Raw genomic sequence first — 20,663 nt, 5'->3', positions numbered from 1 at the left:
CCTCTCTAGAAAGAGCCGGTGGAGTCCCTGGGTGGTGCACCAGTTTAAGCACTTGACTACTATCTGAAAGGGTGGCGGTTCAAACCAACCCAGAGGCACCTTAGAAGACAAGCCTAGCGATTTGCTTTTGGAAGGTCACGGTCTTGAAATCCCTGTAGAGTAGTTCTGCTCTGCACACACGGAGTCACCATGAGTCTGAATTGACTTGAATGCAAACAACAACAAAAGAAAGAGCTAAAACTTTAAGTCACAAAGTCCTAATTTTCAGATCATTTTTATTTTTCTTTTTAACTAGGAAGCAGAAACTCAGTATGAAGAGCACATTGGTAAAATTATTGTGGAGACACAAGAACTTAAATGGCAAAAGGTTAGTATTTTTTTGTTCAGATTAGCATTTTTAGCATTTATTTTAAAATATATTCTAATCCTTATTAAAAAGTTAATTTTTCAATTGCCTAAATATATTCAGGAGCATTATATTATCTCAAGAAAATTTTAACTAAATTTTAAATACTGTTAATAGCATTTGGGATTCTAGAAAACAGAATAAAAATTCTTCCTGGCTTTCTGGTAATATAAAACTGAGAATAGCTCTGAAAACTGTTATGAACCATTTCACATCTGAGAAACATATTGTGTGTTATGGGGAGCGAGAATATTTTTTTAAGAAGTGAAGCTTCAGAACTAACATATTTTCTAAGGCTGTTGATGTATTTTCAAACCACGTGGCTTAAGGCAGATTTTTTTTTTTTAATTTTTATTGAGCTTCAAGTGAACATTTACAAATCAAGTCAGTCTATCACATATAAGTTTATATACACCTTACTCCATACTCCCACTTTCTCTCCCCCTAATGAGTCAGCACTTCCAGTCTCTCCTTTCGTGACAATTTTGCCAGCTTCCAACCCTCTCTACCCTCCCATCCCCCCTCCAGACAGGAGATGCCAATACAGTCTCAAGTGTCCACCTGATACAAATAGCTCACTCTTCATCAGCATCTCTCTCCTACCCACCGTCCAGTCCCTTCCATGTCTGAGGAGTTGTCTTGGGGTATGGTTCCTGTCCTGGGCCAACAGAAGGTTTGGGGACCATGACCGCCGGGATTCCTCTAGTGTCAGTCAGAACATTAAGTATGGTCTTTTTGTGAGAATTTGGGGTCTGCATCCCACTGTTCTCCTGCTCCTTCAGGGGTTCTCTGTTGCGCTCCCTGTCAGGGCAGTCATCAGTTGTGGCTGGGCACCATCTAGTTCTTCTGGTCTCAGGATGATGTAAGTCTCTAGTTCATGTGGCCCTTTCTGTCTCTTGGGCTCATAGTTATCATGTGACCTTGGTGTTCTTCATTCTCCTTTGATCCAGGTGGGTTGAGACCAATTGATGCATCTTAGATGGCCGCTTGTTAGCATTTAAGACCCCAGATACCACATTTCAAAGTGGGATGCAGAATGTTTTCATAATAGAATTATTTTGCCAATTGACTTAGAAGTCCCCTTAAACCATGGTCCCCAAACCCCCGCCCTTGCTCTGCTGACCTTCGAGGCATTCAGTTTATCCCAGAAACTTCTTTGCTTTTGGTCAAGTCCATTTGAGCTGACCTTCCATGCATTGAGTATTGTCTTAAGGCAGATCATTGATAGGGACTGAGTGAATGTTGTGACATAGTAGTTTAGGATAACAACATGAAATCTTGAAGCAAGTCTTGAGAGTAAACTATTTAGTAAATCAGCTGTTTGCCCAAATGAGCATACTGTTTATTGTCTCATATAAATTCTTTTCCAGTGATTGCCTGAACCAAACAATGATATAGTTTATTGGTTTTTATAATCTTATCTTTAATGAACAAAAGTTTCCTGGAACAAAAAATTAAGTCACGTTGAACACGTAGTCTCAGTTCCTACTACTGATAGCTCTGTTAGCATCTACTGATGCAGGTGGTTCCAGTTCTTAGTGGTCATTCTTCAGACTGAGCTGGAGGATAGACCTTTGTTATCTGAGGATCTGATCAGTCAAAATCTATACTGCTTTATGAAGAGTCATGATAGCATATCAGGTTGTTTCTGGTGATGGGTTGTTTCAGCTGGTGTATATATATATACATCAGTCAGGATATATATATATCCTATTATTTTTTGGAAGATCATTTGGTAGGATATAGACTATGTAACAACAGCACATTTGAACACAGAAATGCAGAAAAATACTTAGAAAAAGATAATTAGTTTAGATTTTGTAGTCCACTTCTAAGCTAGCAGCTAAAAGTGCTCATTAAATGAAGAGAGCTGATGCTATCTCCAAATCACAAACAAATTCCAGCCAGTTACTGAACTTACAGCATAGAGTAACCCAGGAGTGCAGAGAGCAATATCAAGGATACCCAGACCAGCCGTCGTGTTGATTCTGACTCATAGCAACCCTATAGGACAGAGTAGAACTGCCCTATAGAGTTTCCAAGGAGCACCTTTTGGATTTGAACTGCCAACCTTTTGGTTAGCAGCTGTTGCACTTAACCACTATGCCACCAGCGTTACCTATCAAGGATAAGAACCTTGGAAATAATAAGTGTTTGCTGGCTTAAGTTTCTGGACTGTTAACAAAGAGGAAAGAAAATATCTAGAAAAATAAAGAACAAAAGCAGGCATAAAAAAGCATGGCAATCTGTAGCTCCAATTATCTAGATCTAGGGTCAGCAAACTTTTTCTATAAAGGACCAGATAGTAAATATTTTAGGTTTTGTGTGTGTAGTGGTTAAGATTGTATGTCAACTTGGCTGAGCCAAGATTCTCAGTGGTTTCACAGTTATGATGTAGTTTGGCAGTTACGTAATGATGTAATATGGCAGTTATGTAATGATGTAGTCATCCTCCATTTTGTGATCTGATGTGATCACTGCCATGATGTGATCTGATGTGATCAGCCAATCAGTTGTAAAGGGAGTTTCCTCAGGGGTGTGGCTTGCATCCAATATATATGGACATTCTGGCAAAGCTCTCTTGCTTGGTCTGGTTCCTGCATCCGGGTCATCATCATCTGACTTCTGGTTCTTGGGACTTGAGCCAGTGGTCTGCTCTATTGTCTGCCAGTCTTGGGGTTCAACAGCCTCTGCAGCCTGTGAGCCAGCAGCCTGCCACTTTACCTGCCAATCTTGAATTCGTCAGCCTCTGCAGTCCATGAGCCAGTGGATTGCCGTTTGACCTGCTGATCTTGGGTTCATTAACCTCTGCAGCTGAGTGAGTCAGAAGAAGCCTACAGCCTGACAACTGGCCTACAGACTTGGGATTTGCCAGCCTCTACAACTGTGTGAGCCATTTCCTCGAGATAAATCTCTCTCTATATACATATATGCTTTGCTGATTTTGCTTTTCTAGAGAACCCAGCCTTTGATACTGAGAGTAGTTTTAGAGAAACAAAATCATAAGGATGAGTTTTCAAATTCGTTCTTAAGTCTGATTAGTCTTAAAGGTGCTGATGACTCTGCCTCTACTAGTAGAGTGCACCTCTAAACCATGGCATGAGGTGGCAATATTAATACGTGAAATATCACCACAAATAGATCAAGTATTGATGAGAAGCAAGGCTCAGGGTGATACCATGTTTGATACTTTTCTACAATTTTGTCAGAATGAGAAGTTTAGAGAAGTTGGTTGGTTGTTACTACTTTTGCTAGACAGAGTGGTGAAAAAAAGAGATGAGCTCAGGGCTTCATAGTCACGGCTCAAGTGCTGCATAAAGACCTGAAAGTTGCCAGTCGTCCCCTGAAAGAACACATTATTTCTTGTAATAACAGAGGTGATATTGCTGAAACAAAACCCAGAGTCTTATTATTAAGAGTGACGGAATTACAATGCCAACTGAATTCCCAACCTCGAATGCTATCTAAAAGTAAAGTGAAGGGATTCATTGGGAAGAAATTGGATCCTAAAACTTGAGATGGGGACTTATGAGCAGATAATCAGGAAGCTGAAGACATTGAGCCCCTAAATTCTGTTGAATCACTCCTGCCAACAAAACCAGGCCCCTTACTCCCATCTGAAGAGATTATGCCATCTTTGTCTGCTAAGACACCCTCACCAGTAAACTGTTACCCTCTCCATCCCCATCTAAGAGATTAACCAAGTTTTGTCTAAAGAGTCTTTGCTGAGATATCACCTGGGGCGGTGCCCCATTCATTTCCTAGGGTATTGCCTGGGGTAGATGCCTTACAAGACATTGCTGAATGTTCCCAGGACCCACCCCCATGACCCATTTTTGCTTCTAGACCTATAACAACTTAAGTCCCAGCAAGCCCCAAAAGGTGAAACACAAAGTGTGACCTAGGAGGAGGTATGCTATTCTCTAAAAGAACTGCTTGGCTTTTATAATATGTACAAACAGAAACCTGGGGAATGTATGTGGGAATGGCTGTTAAGGATGTGGGATAATGGTGCAAAGAACATAAAGTTGGATCAGTCTGAGTTTTTTGATACGGGCCCACTAAGCACAGATGCTTCATTCAGTGTTTCAGCTTGAGAAGTTAGGAAAGGATCTAACAGTTTATTTGGTTGGTTCACTGAAACATGGATTACACAGTGGCCTACATTAAATCAAGTTGAAGTACCAGACCTGTCTTAGTGTACTGTAGGAGAAGGTATCCAAAGTTTTAGGGAAATTGGCATGTTAGAGTGGATTTATCAGGATAGACTCACAAACCCACACATGGAGTTCCCAGAAGACACACCTTTTACCATAACAGTGAGGAACAAATTTGTGAAGGGATCCCCAGCATCCTTGGAGACTGCTGTGATTGCTAGTTTATGTAAGTCGTATTTGACAGTGGGAACTGCCCTAACTGAATTAAGACTCTTAGCTACAGTGAGGCCAATTGGACCCCGTGGTGGTAGGGGTCCAATGGTGGTACTTAATTGACAAAGACATGGTGGGTGTGGTTATCGTAATAAGACAGCGAAGTCAAAACAGTAATCAAAATAGTCTGACATGTATGGACTTAACGTGTTGGCTACTTAGTTATGGTGTCCCTAGGAGTGAAATAGATAGAAAATCTACTAAATATTTACTTGATCTGTACAAGCGAAAGAATTCTAGCTCAAGTGAGTGGCAGCCTAATTTGAATCGCCAGAATAGAGTCACAGCCCCTCAATCAACTCCTAGATTTGAGCAAGTTTACAGACCTACGACGCCTTAAATGAAGAGAAGCCAGTTGCCCTTGAGGAAGAACCCCACTACATTGCCAAAAATTTATATTGTTAATCTTTCTCCCAGCCTTCCCAAAAATGATCTATGGCCTTTTATGAGAGTAACTATTCACTGGGGGAAAATGAAATAATCAGACTTTTTGGGAATTACTGAGTACTAGTTCTGAATTGATGCTAATTCCAGGAGACCCAAAACATTACTGTGGCCCACCAGTCAGAGTGGAGGTATATGGAGGTCAGGTTATTAATGGAGTCTTAGCCTAGGTTCATCTCACGGTGGGTCCAGCGGGTCTCCAAACCCATCCTGTAGTGATTTCCCCGGTTCCAGAATGCATCATTGGAATAGATGTACTCAGTAACTTGTAGAACCCCCACACTGGATCTCTGACAAGTAGAGTAAGGGCTATTATGGTAGATTAAGCCAAGTGGAAGCCATTTAGAACTGCCCCTTCTTAGGGAAATAGTAAACCAAAACCAATACCACATTCCTGGAGGGACTGCAGAGAGCAAAGGTGGTGATTCTTTACACATCCCCATTTAACCTGCTTATTTGGCTTGTGCACAAACACAGATGGATCTTCGAGAATGACAGTGTATTATGGTACACTTAACCAGGTGGTGACTCTAATTGTAGCTGCTGTTCCAGATGTGGTTTCATTGTTCGAGCAAAGTAATACGTCTCCTGGTACCTGGTATGTAGCTACTGATCTGGCCAATGCCTTTTTCTCAATTTCGGTTTTGAAGGAACACCAGAAGCAGTTTGCTTTCAGCTGGCTAAGCCATCAATACACCTTCACTGTCCTACCTCAAAGGTATATCAGCTCTGCAGCTCTGTGTCATAATTTGATCTGTAGGGAACTTGGTCTTCTGTCTTTTCCAAAAAATGTCACCCTTGTCCATTACATTGGTGACATTATGTAAAGGACCAGTAAGGTTGAAGTGTGACTCTGAACTTATTGGTAAAACATTGTGTGCTAGAGGCTGGGAAATTAATTTCACAAAAGTTCAGGTGCCTTCCACCTCAGTGAAATTTCTAGGAGTCCAGTGGTGTAGGGCATGTCAAGATACTCTTCCTAAGCTGAAGGATATGTTGTTATATCTGGCCCCTCCTACAACTAAAAAGGAGGCACAAAGTCTGGTGGGCCTCTTTGGATTTTGGAGGCAGCGTATATCTCATTTTGATGTGCTACTCCAGCCTATTAATCAAGTGACTCGAAAAGCTGCTAATTTTGAGTGGAGCCCAGAGCAAGAGAAAGCTTTGCAACAGGTTCAGGCTGCTCTGCAAACCACTCTGCCACTTGGGCCATGTGGTCTGGCTGATCCAGTGGTGCTTAAAGTGGCAGTGGCAGATAGAGATGCTGTTTGGAGACTTTGGCGGGCCTCTATGTGTGAATCACAGCGCAGACCCTTAGGATTTTGGAGCAAAGGCCTGCCATCCTCTGCAGATAACTACACTTCTTTTTTTTTTTTTTCTTAACTTTTATTGAGTGTCAAGTGAATGTTTACGAATCAAGTCAGACTGTCACATATAAGTTTATATACACCTTACTCCATACTCCCACTTGCTCTCCCCCTAATGAGTCAGCCCTTCCAGTCTCTCCTTTCGTGACAATTTTGCCAGCTTCCAACTGTCTCTATCTTCCCATCCACCCTCCGGACAGGAGATGCCAGCACAGTCTCAAGTGTCCACCTGATATAAATAGCTCACTCTTCATCAGCATCTGTCTCCTACCCACTGTCCAGTCCCTTTCATGTCTGATGAGTTGTCTTCGGGAATGGTTCCTGTCCTGGGCCAACAGAAGGTTTGGGGACCATGACCGCTGGGATTCCTTTAGTCTCAGACCATTAAGTATGGTCTTTTTGTGAGAATTTGGGGTCTGCATCCCACTGATCTCCTGCTCCCTCAGGGGTTCTCTGTTGTGCTCCCTGTCAGGGCAGTCATCAGTTGTGGCCGGGCACCAGCTAGTTCTTCTGGTCTCAGGATGATGTAAGTCTCTAGTTCATGTGGCCCTTTCTGTCTCTTGGGCTCATAGTTATCGTGTGACCTTGGCGTTCTTCATTCTCCTTTGATCCAGGTGGGTTGAGACCAATTGATGCATCTTAGATGGCTGCTTGTTAGCATTTAAGACCCCAGACACCACATTTCAAAGTGGGATGCAGAATGTTTTCATAATAGAATTATTTTGCCAATTGACTTAGAAGTCCCCTTAAGCCATAGTCCCCAAACCCCGGCCCTTGCTCCGCTGACCTTTGAAGCATTCAGATTATCCCAGAAACTTCTTTGCTTTTTGTCCAGTCCAGTCCAGTTGAGCTGACCTTCCATGTATTGAGTATTGTCCTTCCCTTCACCTAAAGCAGTTCTTATCTACTAATTAATCAGTAAGAAACCCTCTCCCACCCTTCCTTCCTCCCCCGCCCGTAACCACAAAAGTATGTGTTCTTCTCAGTTTATACTATTTCTCAAGGTCTTATAATAGTGGTCTTATACAATATTTGTCCTTTTGCCTCTGACTAATTTCGCTCAGCATAATGCCTTCCAGGTTCCTCCATGTTATGAAATGTTTCACAGATTCGTCACTGTTCTTTATCGATGCATAGTATTCCATTGTGTGAATATACCACAATTTATTTACCCATTCATCCGTTGATGGACACCTTGGTTGCTTCCAGCTTTTTGCTATTGTAAACAGAGCTGCAATAAACATGGGTGTGCATATATCTGTTCGTGTGAAGGCTCTTATTTCTCTAGGGTATATTCCGAGGAGTGGGATTTCTGGGTTGTATGGTAGTTCTATTTCTAACTTTTTAAGAAAACGCCAGATAGATTTCCAAAGTGGTTGTACCATTTTACATTCCCACCAGCAGTGTATAAGAGTTCTAATGTCTCCGCAGCCTCTCCAACATTTATTATTTTGTGTTTTTTGGATTAATGCCAGCCTTGTTGGAGTGAGATGGAATCTCATTGTAGTTTTAATTTGCATTTCTCTAATGGCTAATGATCGAGAACATTTTCTCATGTATCTTTTAGCTGCCTGAATATCTTCTTTAGTGAAGTGCGTGTTCATATCCTTTGCCCACTTCTTGATTGGGTTGTTTGTCTTTTTGTGGTTGAGTTTTGACAGAATCATATAGATTTTAGAGATCAGGCGCTGGTCAGAGATGTCATAGCTGAAAATTGTTTCCCAGTCTGTAGGTGGTCTTTTTACTCTTTTGGTGAAGTCTTTAGATGAGCATAGGTGTTTGATTTTTAGGAGCTCCCAGTTATCTGGTTTCTCTTCGTCATTTTTGGTAATGTTTTGTATTCTGTTTATGCCTTGTATTAGGGCTCGTAAGATTGTCCCTATTTTTTCTTCCATGATCTTTATCGTTTTAGTCTTTATGTTTAGGTCTTTGACCAACTTGGAGTTAGTTTTTGTGCATGGTGTGAGGTATGGGTCCTGTTTCATTTTTTTGCAAATGAATATCCAGTTATGCTAGCACCATTTGTTAAAAAGACTATCTTTTCCCCAATTAACTGACACTGGGCCTTTGTCAAATATCAGCTGCTCATATGTGGATGGATTTATATCTGGGTTCTAAATTCTATTCCACTGGTCTATGTGTGTTGTTGTACCAGTACCAGGCTGTTTTGACTACTGTGGCTGTATAATAGGTTCTGAAATCAGGTAGAGTGAGACCTCCCACTTTCTTCTTCTTTTTCAGTAATGCTTTGCTTATCCGAGGCTTCTTTCCCTTCCATATGAAGTTGGTAATTTGTTTCTCTATCACATTAAAAAATGACATCGGAATTTGGACTGGAAGTGCGTTGTATGTAGAATAGACATTTTTACTATGTTAAGTCTTACTATCCATGAGCAAGGTATGTTTTTCCACTTAAGTATGCCCTTTTTAATTTTCTTGTAGTAGTGCTTAGTTTTCTTTGTATAGGTCTTTTACGTCTTTGGTAAGATTTATTCCTAAGTATTTTATCTTCTTGGGGGCTACTATGAATGGTATTGATTTGCTTATTTCCTCTTCGATGTTCTTTTTGTTGATGTAGAGGAATCCAAGTGATTTTTGTATGTTTATCTTATAACCTGAGACTCTGCCAAGCTCTTCTATTAGTTTCAGTAGTTTTCTGGAGGATTCCTTAGAGTTTTCTGTGTATAAGATCATGTCATCTGCAAATAGAGATAATTTTACTTCCTCCTTGCCAATCCGGATGCCTTTTATTTCTTTGTCTAGCCTAATTGCTTTGGCTAGGACTTCTAGCACAATGTTGAATAAGAGCGGTGATAAAGGGCATCCTTGTCTGGTTCCCGTTCTCAAGGGAAATGCTTTCAGGCTCTCTCCATTTAGAGTGATGTTGGATGTTGGCTTTGTATAATAAGATGCCCTTTATTATGTTGAGGAATTTTCCTTCAATTCCTATTTTGGTGAGAGTTTTTATCATAAATGGGTGTTGGACTTTGTCACATGCCTTTTCTGCATCAATTGATAAGATCATGTGGTTTTTGTCTTTTGTTTTATTTATATGGTGGATTACATTAGCGGTTTTTCTAATATTAAACCAGCCTGGCATACCTGGTATAAATCCCACTTGGTCGTGGTGAATTATTTTTTCGATATGTTGTTGAATTCTATTGGCTAGAATTTTGTTGAGGATTTTTGCATCTATGTTCATGAGGGATATGGGTCTGTAATTTTCTTTTTTTGTGATGTCTTTACCTGGTTTTGGTATCAGGGATATGGTGGCTTCATAGAATGAGTTAGGTAGTATTCCGTCATTTTCTATTCTTTGAAATACCTTTAGTAGTAGTGGTGTTAACTCTTCTCTGAAAGTTTGGTAGAACTCTGCAGTATAGCCATCTGGGCCAGGGTTTTTTTTTGTTGGGAGTTTTTTCATTACCATTTCAATCTCTTTTTTTGTTATGGGACTATTTAGTTGTTCTACTTCTGATTGTGTTAGTTTAGGTAGGTAGTGTTTTTCCAGGAATTCATCCATTTCTTCTAGGTTTGCAAATTTGGTAGAATACAATTTTTCGTAATAATCTGTTATGATTCTTTTAATTTCATTTGGGTCTGTTGTGATGTGGCCCTTCTCGTTTCTTATTCGGGTTATTTGTTTCTTTTCCTGTATTTCTTTAGTCAGTCTAGCCAATGGTTTATTGATTTTGTTAATTTTTTCGAAGAACCAGCTTTTGGCTTTGTTAATTCTTTCAATTGTTTTTGTGTTCTCTAGTTCATTTAGTTCAGCTCTAATTTTTATTATTTGTTTTCTTCTGGTGCCTGATGGATTCTTTTGTTGCTCACTTTCTATTTGTTCAAGTTGTAGGGACAGTTCTCTCATTTTGGCTCTTTCTTCTTTTTGTATGCGTGCATTTATCTGTATAAATTGGCCTCTGAGCACTGCTTTTGCTGTGTCCCAAAGGTTTTGATAGGAAGTATTTTCATTCTCGTTGCATTCTATGAATTTCCTTATTCCCTCCTTAATGTCTTCTATAACAATACTTCAGGAGAGTATTGTTCAGTTTCCAAGTATTTGATTTCTTTTCCCTAATTTTTCTGTTATTGATTTCCACTGTTTTGGCCTTGTGTTCTGAGAAGATGCTTTGTAATATTTCGATGTTTTGGATTCTGCAAATGTTTGTTTTATGACCTAATATGTGGTCTATCCTAGAGAAGGTTTCATGTGCGCTAGAAAAAAAAGTATACTTTGCAGCAGTTGGGTGGAGAGTTCTGTATAAGTTAATGAGGTCAAGTTGGTTGATTGTAGTAATTAGGTCTTCCGTGTCTATATTGAGCTTCTTACTGGATGTCCTGTCCTTCTCCGCAAGTGGTGCGTTGAAGTCTCCTACTATAATTGTGGAGGTGTCTATCTCACTTTTCAGTTCTGTTAAAATTTGATTTATGTATGTTGCAGCCCTGTCATTGGGTGCATAAATATTTAATATGGTTATATCTTCCTGGTCAATTGTCCCTTTTATCATTATGTAGTGTCCTTCTTTATCCTTTGTGGTGGATTTAAGTTTAAAGTCTATTTTGTCAGAAATTAATATTGCTACTCCTCTTCTTTTTTGCTTATTGTTGGCTTGATATATTTTTTTCCATCCTTTGAGTTTTAGTTTGTTTGTGTCTCTAAGTTTAAGGTGTGTCTCTTGTAGGCAGCATATAGATGGATCGTGCTTCTTTATCCAATCTGAGACTCTCTGTCTCTTTATTGGTGCATTTAGTCCATTTACATTCAGCGTAATTATAGATAAGTAAAGTGTTTAGTGTTGTCATTTTGATGCCTTTTTATGTGTGTTGTTGACAATTTCATTTTTCCACTTACTTTTTTGTGCTGAGACGTTTTTCTTTGTAAATTGTGTGATCCTCATTTTCATAGTATTTGACTTTATGTTTGCTGAGTCATTAGTTTTTCTCGGTTTTTATTTTGAGTTATGGAGTTGTTATACCTCTTTGTGGTTACCTTAATTTTACCCCTATTTTTCTAAGTAAAAACCTAACGTGTATTGTCCTATATCACCTTGTATCCCTCTCCTTATGGCAGTTCTATGCCACCTGTATTTAGTCCCTCTTTTTGATTACTGTGATCTTTTACATATTGACTTCAATGATTCCCTGGTTTGAGCATTTTTTTTTTAATTAATCTTAATTTGTTTTTGTGATTTCCCTATTTGAGTTGATATCAGGATGCTCTGTTCTGTGACCTTGTGTTGTGCTGGTATCTGATATTACTGGTTTTCTGACCAAACAATTTCCTTTAGTATTTCTTGTAGCTTTGGTTTGGTTTTTGCAAATTCTCTAAGCTTGTGTTTATCTGTAAATATCTTAATTTCGCCTTCATATTTCAGAGAGAGTTTTGCTGGATATATGATCCTTGGCTGGCAGTTTTTCTCCTTCAGTGCTCTGTATATGTCATCCCATTCCCTTCTTGCCTGCATGGTTTCTGCTGAGTAGTCTGAACTTATTCTTATTGATTTTCCCTTGAAGGAGACCTTTCTTTTCTTCCTGGCTGCTTTTAAAATTTTCTCATTATCTTTGGTTTTGGCAAGTTTGATGATAATATGTCTTGGTGTTTTTCTTTTTGGATCAATCTTAAATGGGGTTCGATGAGCATCTTGGATAGATATCTTTTCATCTTTCATGATGTCAGGGAAGTTTTCTGTCAGCAGATCTTCAACTATTCTCTCTGTGTTTTCTGTCCTCCCCCCCTGTTCTGGGACTCCAATCACATGTGAGTTATCCTTCTTGATAGAGTCCCACATGATTCTTAGGGTTTCTTCATTTTTTTAAATTCTTTTATCTGATTTTTTTTCAGCTATGTTGGTGTTAATTCCCTGGTCCTCCAGATTTCCGACTCTGCATTCTAATTGCTCGAGTCTGCTCCTCTGACTTCCTATTGCGTTGTCTAATTCTATAATTTTATTGTTAATCTTTTGGATTTCTACGTGCTGTCTCTCTGTGGATTCTTGCAACTTATTAATTTTTCCACTATGTTCTTGAATAATCTTTTTGAGTTCTTCAACTGTTTTATCAGTGTGTTCGTTGGCTTTTTCTGCAGTTTGCCTTATTTCATTTCTGAGGTCATCCCTGATATCTTGAAGCATTCTGTAAATTAGTTTTTTATATTCTGTATCTGATAATTCCAGGATTGTATCTTCATTTGGGAAAGATTTTGATTCTTTAGTTTGGGGAGTTGTAGAAGCTGTCATGGTCTGCTTCTTTATGTGGTTTGATATCGACTGCTGTGTCCGAGCCATCGCTAAGATATTGTAGTGATTTATTCTATATTTGCTCACTGAGGCTTATCTTGTTTTGTTTTCTTTCAATATACGTGGATGGGCTACTAGATTGTGCTGTCTTGATTGTTGTAGCCCTTGACTTACTTATGACCTATTACCAGCTGGTTTGGTCTGTTGCCAGATATATATGCCTGAGTCTATTCACTATTCTTGAGTAGAATCTGATTTTGGGTCATCAGGTGTGTGCTGCACCCTAACACCTATCCACCTTGAGAAGTAGTGGTGATAGTTGTGTGCACCAGATTCTATTAGCAGCTGGAGTTCACACTCCAGGGAGGGCAGGATGCTGACAGGCTTCCCCCAAGTGTCAGTGAGGTAGGTGTGTCTTTATTCCTAAAGCACCTTGGTGGGAGGGCTCTGCAGCTGTACCTTAAGCCCCCAATGTAAGTACCTCTACAGATTGGTAGGTGTCCCCCTCCTTAGACCCCTAAGGCAGGAGGCTAGGTGGTCTGGGGGGAGCTTCAGCCCTCAGTTCCCTGTTGTGGGTCAGTTAGGGCTCTGTTGAATACACAGAGATATCAGACCTGGGAAACTTGTTTTTCCAGTAAATCCACTAAAAAAATGCTGTCAGATCCCTATGAGAAATGCCTTTGCATTATAATAGCCAACTTGTTCCCTGTGGGGATGAAAGCCCAAGATATGGATCACATATGCTTGGCTGGAGCTGGTTCTGTGTTTTTAGTGCAATTAGGGAAGGATTTTTGGTCCCTGGGTTTTTTGTGGTTGTTTCTCTCAGGCCGGAAGAATGGGTTAGGAAAAAGCCTAAAAAAAGGGAAAAGAAAAGCCGCGGAGCCATTCTTCCTCTGGCTCAGGACATTCCAATGTTAATGAAGCCGCCTGGGAAGGGGAGGGGAGGGTTCAGAAAAACAGGAGAGAGTAGCACCCCGGAATATATACGAAGTTGCTTATCTTTCTTGGGATGACTATTTTATCTGAGATTCCCGAGGGGCGTGTCACCTATGTGTGCTGGCTGGGTAGAGATTGCCCCTGAGGATCAGGCCCGCAGAAGCCGCGGTCAGTTCCTCTGCTGCCAGTCCAAAGCCCAGTGTCAAGGTTCCCCTGCTGGGATGCTGCACTCCCGGCTCCAAAACCAGTCGCTGCCTCCCGGGGACCTCTCCTCCCGCCAGCCGTATCACCGCACTGCCTGTGCGGACTGGCTGGGCCCCCTCCCAAGGTCAGCTCAGGGGGGTTGGGCTGTGCCCCGTGTTTCCACTGTGACAGGGTGCCGTGCTCAGCTCCCCTGCACCCAGTCCAAAGCCCGGCGCCAAGGTTCCCTGGGGGACGCTGCACTCCCAGCTTCAAAACTAGTCACTGCCTCCCGGGGACTTCTCCTCCCACCAGCCACGTCGCCGCGCCGCCACGCAGACCAGCTGGGCCCCCTCCTGGGGTCAGTTCAGGGGGGTAGGGCTGCGCCTCGTGTTTGCATCGTCCCAGGATGTCCTGCTTAGCTCCCCTTTGCCCAGTCCAAAGCCCCGCGCTAAGGTTCCCCGGCTGGGACACTGCACTCCTGGCTCCAAAACCAGTTGCTGCCTCCCGGGGACTTCTCCTCCCGCCAGCCACGTCACCGCACCGCCCACGTGGACCAGCTGGGCCCCCTTCCGAGGTCAGTTCAGGGGGGTAGGGCTGCACCCCTTGTTTGCGCCGTCACAGGATGTTGTGTTCAGCTCCCCTGCGGCCAGTCCTAAGCCCGGCGCCAAGGTTACCTGACTGGGACGCTGGCTCCACGCTCCAAAAACAGCCGTTGCTTCCCCGTAGTTGTTCGTTCTCCGTCTCTGTCACTCAGGTCAACTCTTTAAATCTGTGTTTGTTGTTCAGGGTTCGTAGATTGTCATGTATGTGATCGATTCACTTGTTTTTCCAAGTCTTTGTTGCAAGAGGGATCCGAGGTAGCGTCTACCTAGTCAGCCATCTTGGCCCCCTCCAACTACTCTTCTTTTGAGAAACATCTTTTGGCTTGTCACTGGGCCTGAGTAGAGACTGAATGCTTAACCATGGGACACGAAATCACCACATAGCCTGAACTGTCCATCATGAACTGGGTGTTGTCTGAACCACAGAGTCATAAAGTCAGACATGCACAACAACACTCCATTATTAAATGAAAGTGGTATATACAAGATCGGGCTCAAGTAGGACCTGAAGGCACAAGGAGGTTACGTGAGGAAGTGGTCCGAATGCCCATGGTCTCCACTCCTGTCACATTACTCCCCTTTCCCAGTCTGCACCTATGACCTCATGGGGACTTTCTTATGATCAGTTGACTTAGGAAGAGAAAACATGTGCCTGGTTTACAAATGGTTCTGTGCAATACATAGGCACTACTCGAAAGTGGACAGCGGCAGCACTACAGCACCTTTCTGGGACCTCCCTGAAGGACAGTGGTGAAGGGAAGTCCTCCCACTGGAAGAAACTTGAGTAGTGCATCTGGTAGTTCATTTTGCTTGGAAGGAGAAATGACCAGATATGTGACTGTATCCTGATTCATGAGCTGTGGCCAGTGGTTTGGCTTGATGGTCAGAGACTTCGAAGGAACATGATTGGAAAATTGGCAACAAGAAGGTAGGGGGAAGAGGTATGTGGATAGACCTCTCAGAATGGGCCAAAGAAGTGAAGATACTTGTGTTTCCTGTGAATGCTCACCAGAGGGTGACCTCAGCAGAGGAGAATTTTAACAACCAAGTGGATAGGATGATGCGTTCTGTGGAAACCAGTCACCCCGTTTCCCAGCCACTCCCGTCATTGCCCAATGGATTCATGAACAAAGTGTCCATGATGGCAAGGATAGAGTTTATGCATGGGCTCAGCAACATGGACTTTCGCACAACAAGGCTGACTTGGCTAAACCTACTGCTGAGTGCCCAGTCTGCCAGCAGCAGAGACCAACAGTGAGTCCCTGATACGGCACCATTCCTAGAGGCGATCAGCCAGCAACCTGATGGCAGAGTGATTACATTGAACTGCTTCCATCATGGAAAGGGCAATGTGTTGTTCTTGCTGGAATAGACACTCTGGATATGGATTTGTCTTCCCTGTACACAATGTCTCTGTCAAAATACCATCCATGGACTCACAAATGTCTTATCCACCATCATGGTATCCAGGTGGCTTGGTAGAATGATGGAATGGCCTTCTAAAGACACAATTACGGGACTAGCTAGGTGGCAGCACCTTGCAGAGTTGGGGCAGTGTTCTCCAGGAGGCCGTATATACTCTAAACCAGCGTCCAATGTATGGTGCTGTTTCTCTCATAGCCAGGACTCATGGTTCCATGAATCAAGGGATGGAGATGGGAGTGGCACCGCTCACTATTACCCCTAGGGACCCACTCACAAATTTTTTATTTCCTGTCTCCACAACCCTATGTTCTGCAGGTCTATAGGTCTCAGTTCCAACGGGAGGAATGTTCCCACTTAGAGACACAATATGGATTCCATTGAACTGGAAGAATGCTACCTGGCCACTTTAGGCTCCTCATGCCTCTAGATCAACAGGCAAAGAAGGAAGTTACCATATTGGCTGCTGCTATTGACCCTGACTACCAAAGGGAAATTGGATTGATGTTGCAATAACAAAGGTAAAAAAACAGTATGTCTGGAATACAGAAGATCCTGTAGGGCGTTTTTTAGTACTCCCATGCCCTGTGATTAAAGTCAGTGGAACACTACAGCAACTCAATTCCGACATGACTACTAATGGCCCAGACCCTTCAGGAATGAAGGTTTGGGTCACCCCACCAGGCAAAGAAACATGACCAGCTGAGGTGCTTGCTGAGGGTAAAGGGAATACAGAATGGGTGGTGGAAGTAGGTAGTTCTAAATACCAGTTATGACCACGTGGTCAGTTGCAGAAACAAGGACTGTAATTGTTATGAGTAGCTCTTCCTTGTATGTGTGCATCAAATATTTTTTGTTTTCTTCACTTATAAAATATGGGATTTAAATGGGGCTAGTGCGTTTCTGGTTGTACCCATGTTAGTTGTATCATGTTACGCAAAAGTATGACTTTATAATTGTCCTTATTTAGAGGTGATGCATGGTTTAAGGAGAAGTATACAAGCGGCAAGTTGACTGTGGACTGTGATAGTTAAAGTTGTGTGTCATCTTGGCTGGGCTATGATTCTTAGTGTTTTTGCATTATAATGTAGTCTGGCAGTTATGTAATGATGTAATTTGGCAGCTATGTAATGATGTAATCATCCTGTACTTTGTGATCTGATGTGATCACCTCCATGATGTGATCTGATGGGATCAGCCAATCAGTTTCTTTGGGGGCGTGGCTTGCATCCAATATGTATGGACATTCTGGCAAAGCTTTTTTGCTTGCTCTGGATCCTGCATCCAGCTTGTCATCATCTGACTTCTGGTTCTTGGGGCTTGAGCCAGCAGCCTGCTTTGTTCCTGCCACTCTTGGGATTCATCAGCCTCCTCAGGTTGTGATTCAGCAGCCTGCCATCTTTCTTGCTGATCTTGGATGTGTCAGCCTTTGCAGCTCATTACCGAGCAGCCTGCCATGTCACCTGCCGATCTTCAGTTCATCAGCCTCTGCAGCTATGTGAGTCAGGAGAAGCTACCATCCTGATGCCTGATCCATGGTCTTGGGATTTGCCAGCCTCTACAACCACATGAGCCATTTCCTTGAGCTAAATCTCTCTGTATATACATATACACTTACTGATTTTGCTTTTCTAGTGAATCCAGCCTAAGACAACAGGCCATATGGTCTACATCACTCAACTCTGTTACTATAGTTTGACAGCAGCCGTAGACAGTACCTAAACAAATGAGGGTGGCTGTGTTCCAATAAAACTTTATTTATGGACACTGATATTTGATTTTCATGTGTCCCCAAAATTATCCTTCTTTTCATTTTTTTTCCAGCCATTTAAAAACGTAAAAACCATCTTTGGCTCATGGGCCATACAAAAACAGGCAGCATGAGGTAGTTTTTGACCCCTGATCTAGATCTTATTCTTTAGGTCTTGGATAGAGGCTATCTACATTATATAGTCTACGTCTTGATCCATTACTTTTGAATGAACGCTGTCTCCTCCTGAAGACAGTCTGCTTCTGAAGAATTACTTAAGACCACTTAGTTTTTTTTAGTAATTTTTATTGAGCTTTAAGTGAATGTTTACAACTCAAGTCAGTCTGTCACGTATAAGCTTATATACACCTTACTCCATACTCCCACTTACTTTCCCCCCAATGAGTCAGCCCTTCCGGTCTCTACTTTCGTAACAATTTTGCCAGTTTCTAACCCTCTCTACCCTCCCATCTCCCCTCCAGACAGGAGATGCCAACACAGTCTCAAGTGTCCACCTGATACAAGTAGCTCACTCTTCATCAACATCTCTCTCCAACCCATTGTCCAGTCCCTTCCATGTCTGATGAGTTGTCTTCGGGAATGGTTCCTGTCCTGGGCCAACAGAAGGTTTGGGGACCATGACCGCCGGGATTCCTCTAGTCTCAGTCAGACCATTAGGTCTGGTCTTTTTATGAGAATTTGGGGTCTGCATCCCACTGATCTCCTGCTCCCTCAGGGGTTCTTTGTTGTGCTCCTTGTCAGGGCAGTCATCAGTTGTGGCCGGACACCATCTAGTTCTTCTGGTCTCAGGATGATGTTAGTCTCTGGTTCATGTGGCCCTTTCTGTCTCTTGGGCTCATAGTTGTCGTGTGACCTTGGTGTTCTTCATTCTCCTTTGATCCAGGTGGGTTGAGACCAATTGATGCATCTTAGATGGCCGCTTGTTAGCATTTAAGACCCCAGATGCCACATTTCAAAGTAGGATGCAGAATGTTTTCATAATAGTATTATTTTGCCAATTGACTTAGAAGTCCCCTTAAGCCATAGTCCCCAAACCCCCGCCCTTGCTCCGCTGACCTTTAAAGCATTCAGTTTATCCCGGAAACTTCTTTGCTCTTAGACCCCTTTGTTTTAAATTTCCTGATGGGATGGTAGTCTAGGTATGGAAGAATAAAACTTTGTGTCTGTTCAGCTAGGAGACATGAATCCAAGAGTCTATTCCTTGGAGTTTAATTACTGTGCTAGTGGTCAAAAGTACCTGCTAGGATTGTTTCCAATGTGGTTTCAAGGCATTTTTTCCCCTCTGAGATCATTTTCATTTACAATAGTGTTTAAAGATTGATGTAAGGTATGATTCAGCCTGTCTCTAGTAGGCTTTTGAACTATTGACTTTCATTCTTCTTTAGCGTCTAATTTTAAAGGATATTGTATAAACCTAGGTAGAGGTTTTGGTGAGTGGATCTGAATCTTGCTGCCAGTATCACTCGAACTTTTTACTCACAAAGATCTTCATGGAGATCTTCAATTTGATTTGATCCATACACAAAAGTACCAGTAAGTTAATGTCCAAATTAGCTGTGATCTGATTATAATAGCAAAGTCCTCAGGAGTCTCCAAAGGGAAAAAAAAAAAAAATCAGTAAAGAGTTTAACTTTATGATTCTATTTGCATAGTAATCCTTATCTATTAAGTTAACGAGTGTGGTGTCATAAAGGAGAAAATGTTATTCTTCTGTTGAGCACCCATAAGTGACAGTTACAGTTATCTATGGATTATTAGAGACACCCACCATCTGAGTAACTCATTGACTCTGAGGGAGAGGTTATGTGATGATGGCAGTGTTTATGGTATTAATAAAAATTCACAGGATTTTCTTTTAACATTTAGAAAAATCTCTCTTTGCAAGTTTAAGGATAAAATGGGAAACTGGGTGTTTGATTTTCCCTTGCAGCATTGTCATTGATTGACCTACTTGATTTTTTTTCCCTTCATTTTCTTAAAAAAAAAAAAATTTCTTAGCTAGCACAGTACAATTATTTTTCCAATGTTCTTTCTGCTTGTAATATCTATAGGTGTCTTTTACCAAGAAACTCCCTCCTCCAGTGCCCCATGACTACAGTGGGAACATCTAGTTGTTTTTTTTTTGCCTTAAGGGCATCAGTTTATTCTGCTTTTATTCCAAAGCTGTTTTGGAGATCTGGTATTGGAAATCTTGTAAGAGGGCTATTTCTCATTCCAGTTTTTGTTCCAAATTAAATCTCCTATTTCTGAATTAAGACTGTTTATAAAAAGCGAGGAAAACTACTTCAGCATCTACTCCTGAATTATGTATTAAAGTGTAAAAAAAAATTTATCCTTTACGTCTCCAATGTACTTTTTTTTTTTTTGCTTACTTGCGGGACTGGATTAGAGTCCCATTTATTTTCACAGGAAAAACTTTGGGAATAGCCATTGAAAGATTTTGTCCAACATCTATAGCTTTTCTAAATCTGTCTGGTTTCCTATGCAATTTGGGATCCTCTGAGTCATTGCCAGAATCTCCCATTCTGTCTTTTGCATTCCATTTATTTAACTCTGAGATTTCTTCTGACATATAAACCAACTGATATGGTTCTGAGAACTGACAGCATTTTTTTTTTTAGATTAGTGATGAGAATTAAAATATTTTAAAGTAATTACCAAATTTAGGAAAAATAAAAAGTTGTGAATAGAAACGTAATCATGGTATACTGCGTGGCTCAGCACTGAATAATATGTACATACCTATAGTAATGTAAATACAGACAGTTGATTTAAGTTAACGTTTTGATAAAACTCTGATGGATGAATGGGGCAGAGGATGTGGGGTGATGGTCAGTTGTGTAATAATGTTGAACTCTCAACTACC

The 20,663-nt window shown here is 41.5% G+C and overlaps 1 protein-coding gene across 1 annotated transcript in view; it reads left to right on the top strand.

Moving 5' to 3' along the window:
• The window catches only part of CCDC73 (coiled-coil domain containing 73), a 138,049-nt gene that overhangs the window by 40,685 nt on the left and 76,701 nt on the right, over window positions 1-20,663 (top strand). Inside the window, exon 3 of the mRNA XM_049890836.1 lies at window positions 296-367. Coding sequence (XP_049746793.1) covers window positions 296-367 — 72 coding nt within the window. The remainder of the gene's footprint in view (window positions 1-295; window positions 368-20,663) is intronic.

This window comes from Elephas maximus, chromosome 7 (genome assembly GCF_024166365.1).
Source record: "Elephas maximus indicus isolate mEleMax1 chromosome 7, mEleMax1 primary haplotype, whole genome shotgun sequence".
Classification (NCBI taxonomy): Eukaryota; Metazoa; Chordata; class Mammalia; order Proboscidea; family Elephantidae; genus Elephas; species Elephas maximus.
The sequence above is the reverse complement of the archived record's forward strand: the minus strand, read 5'-3'. Positions and strand labels throughout refer to the sequence as shown.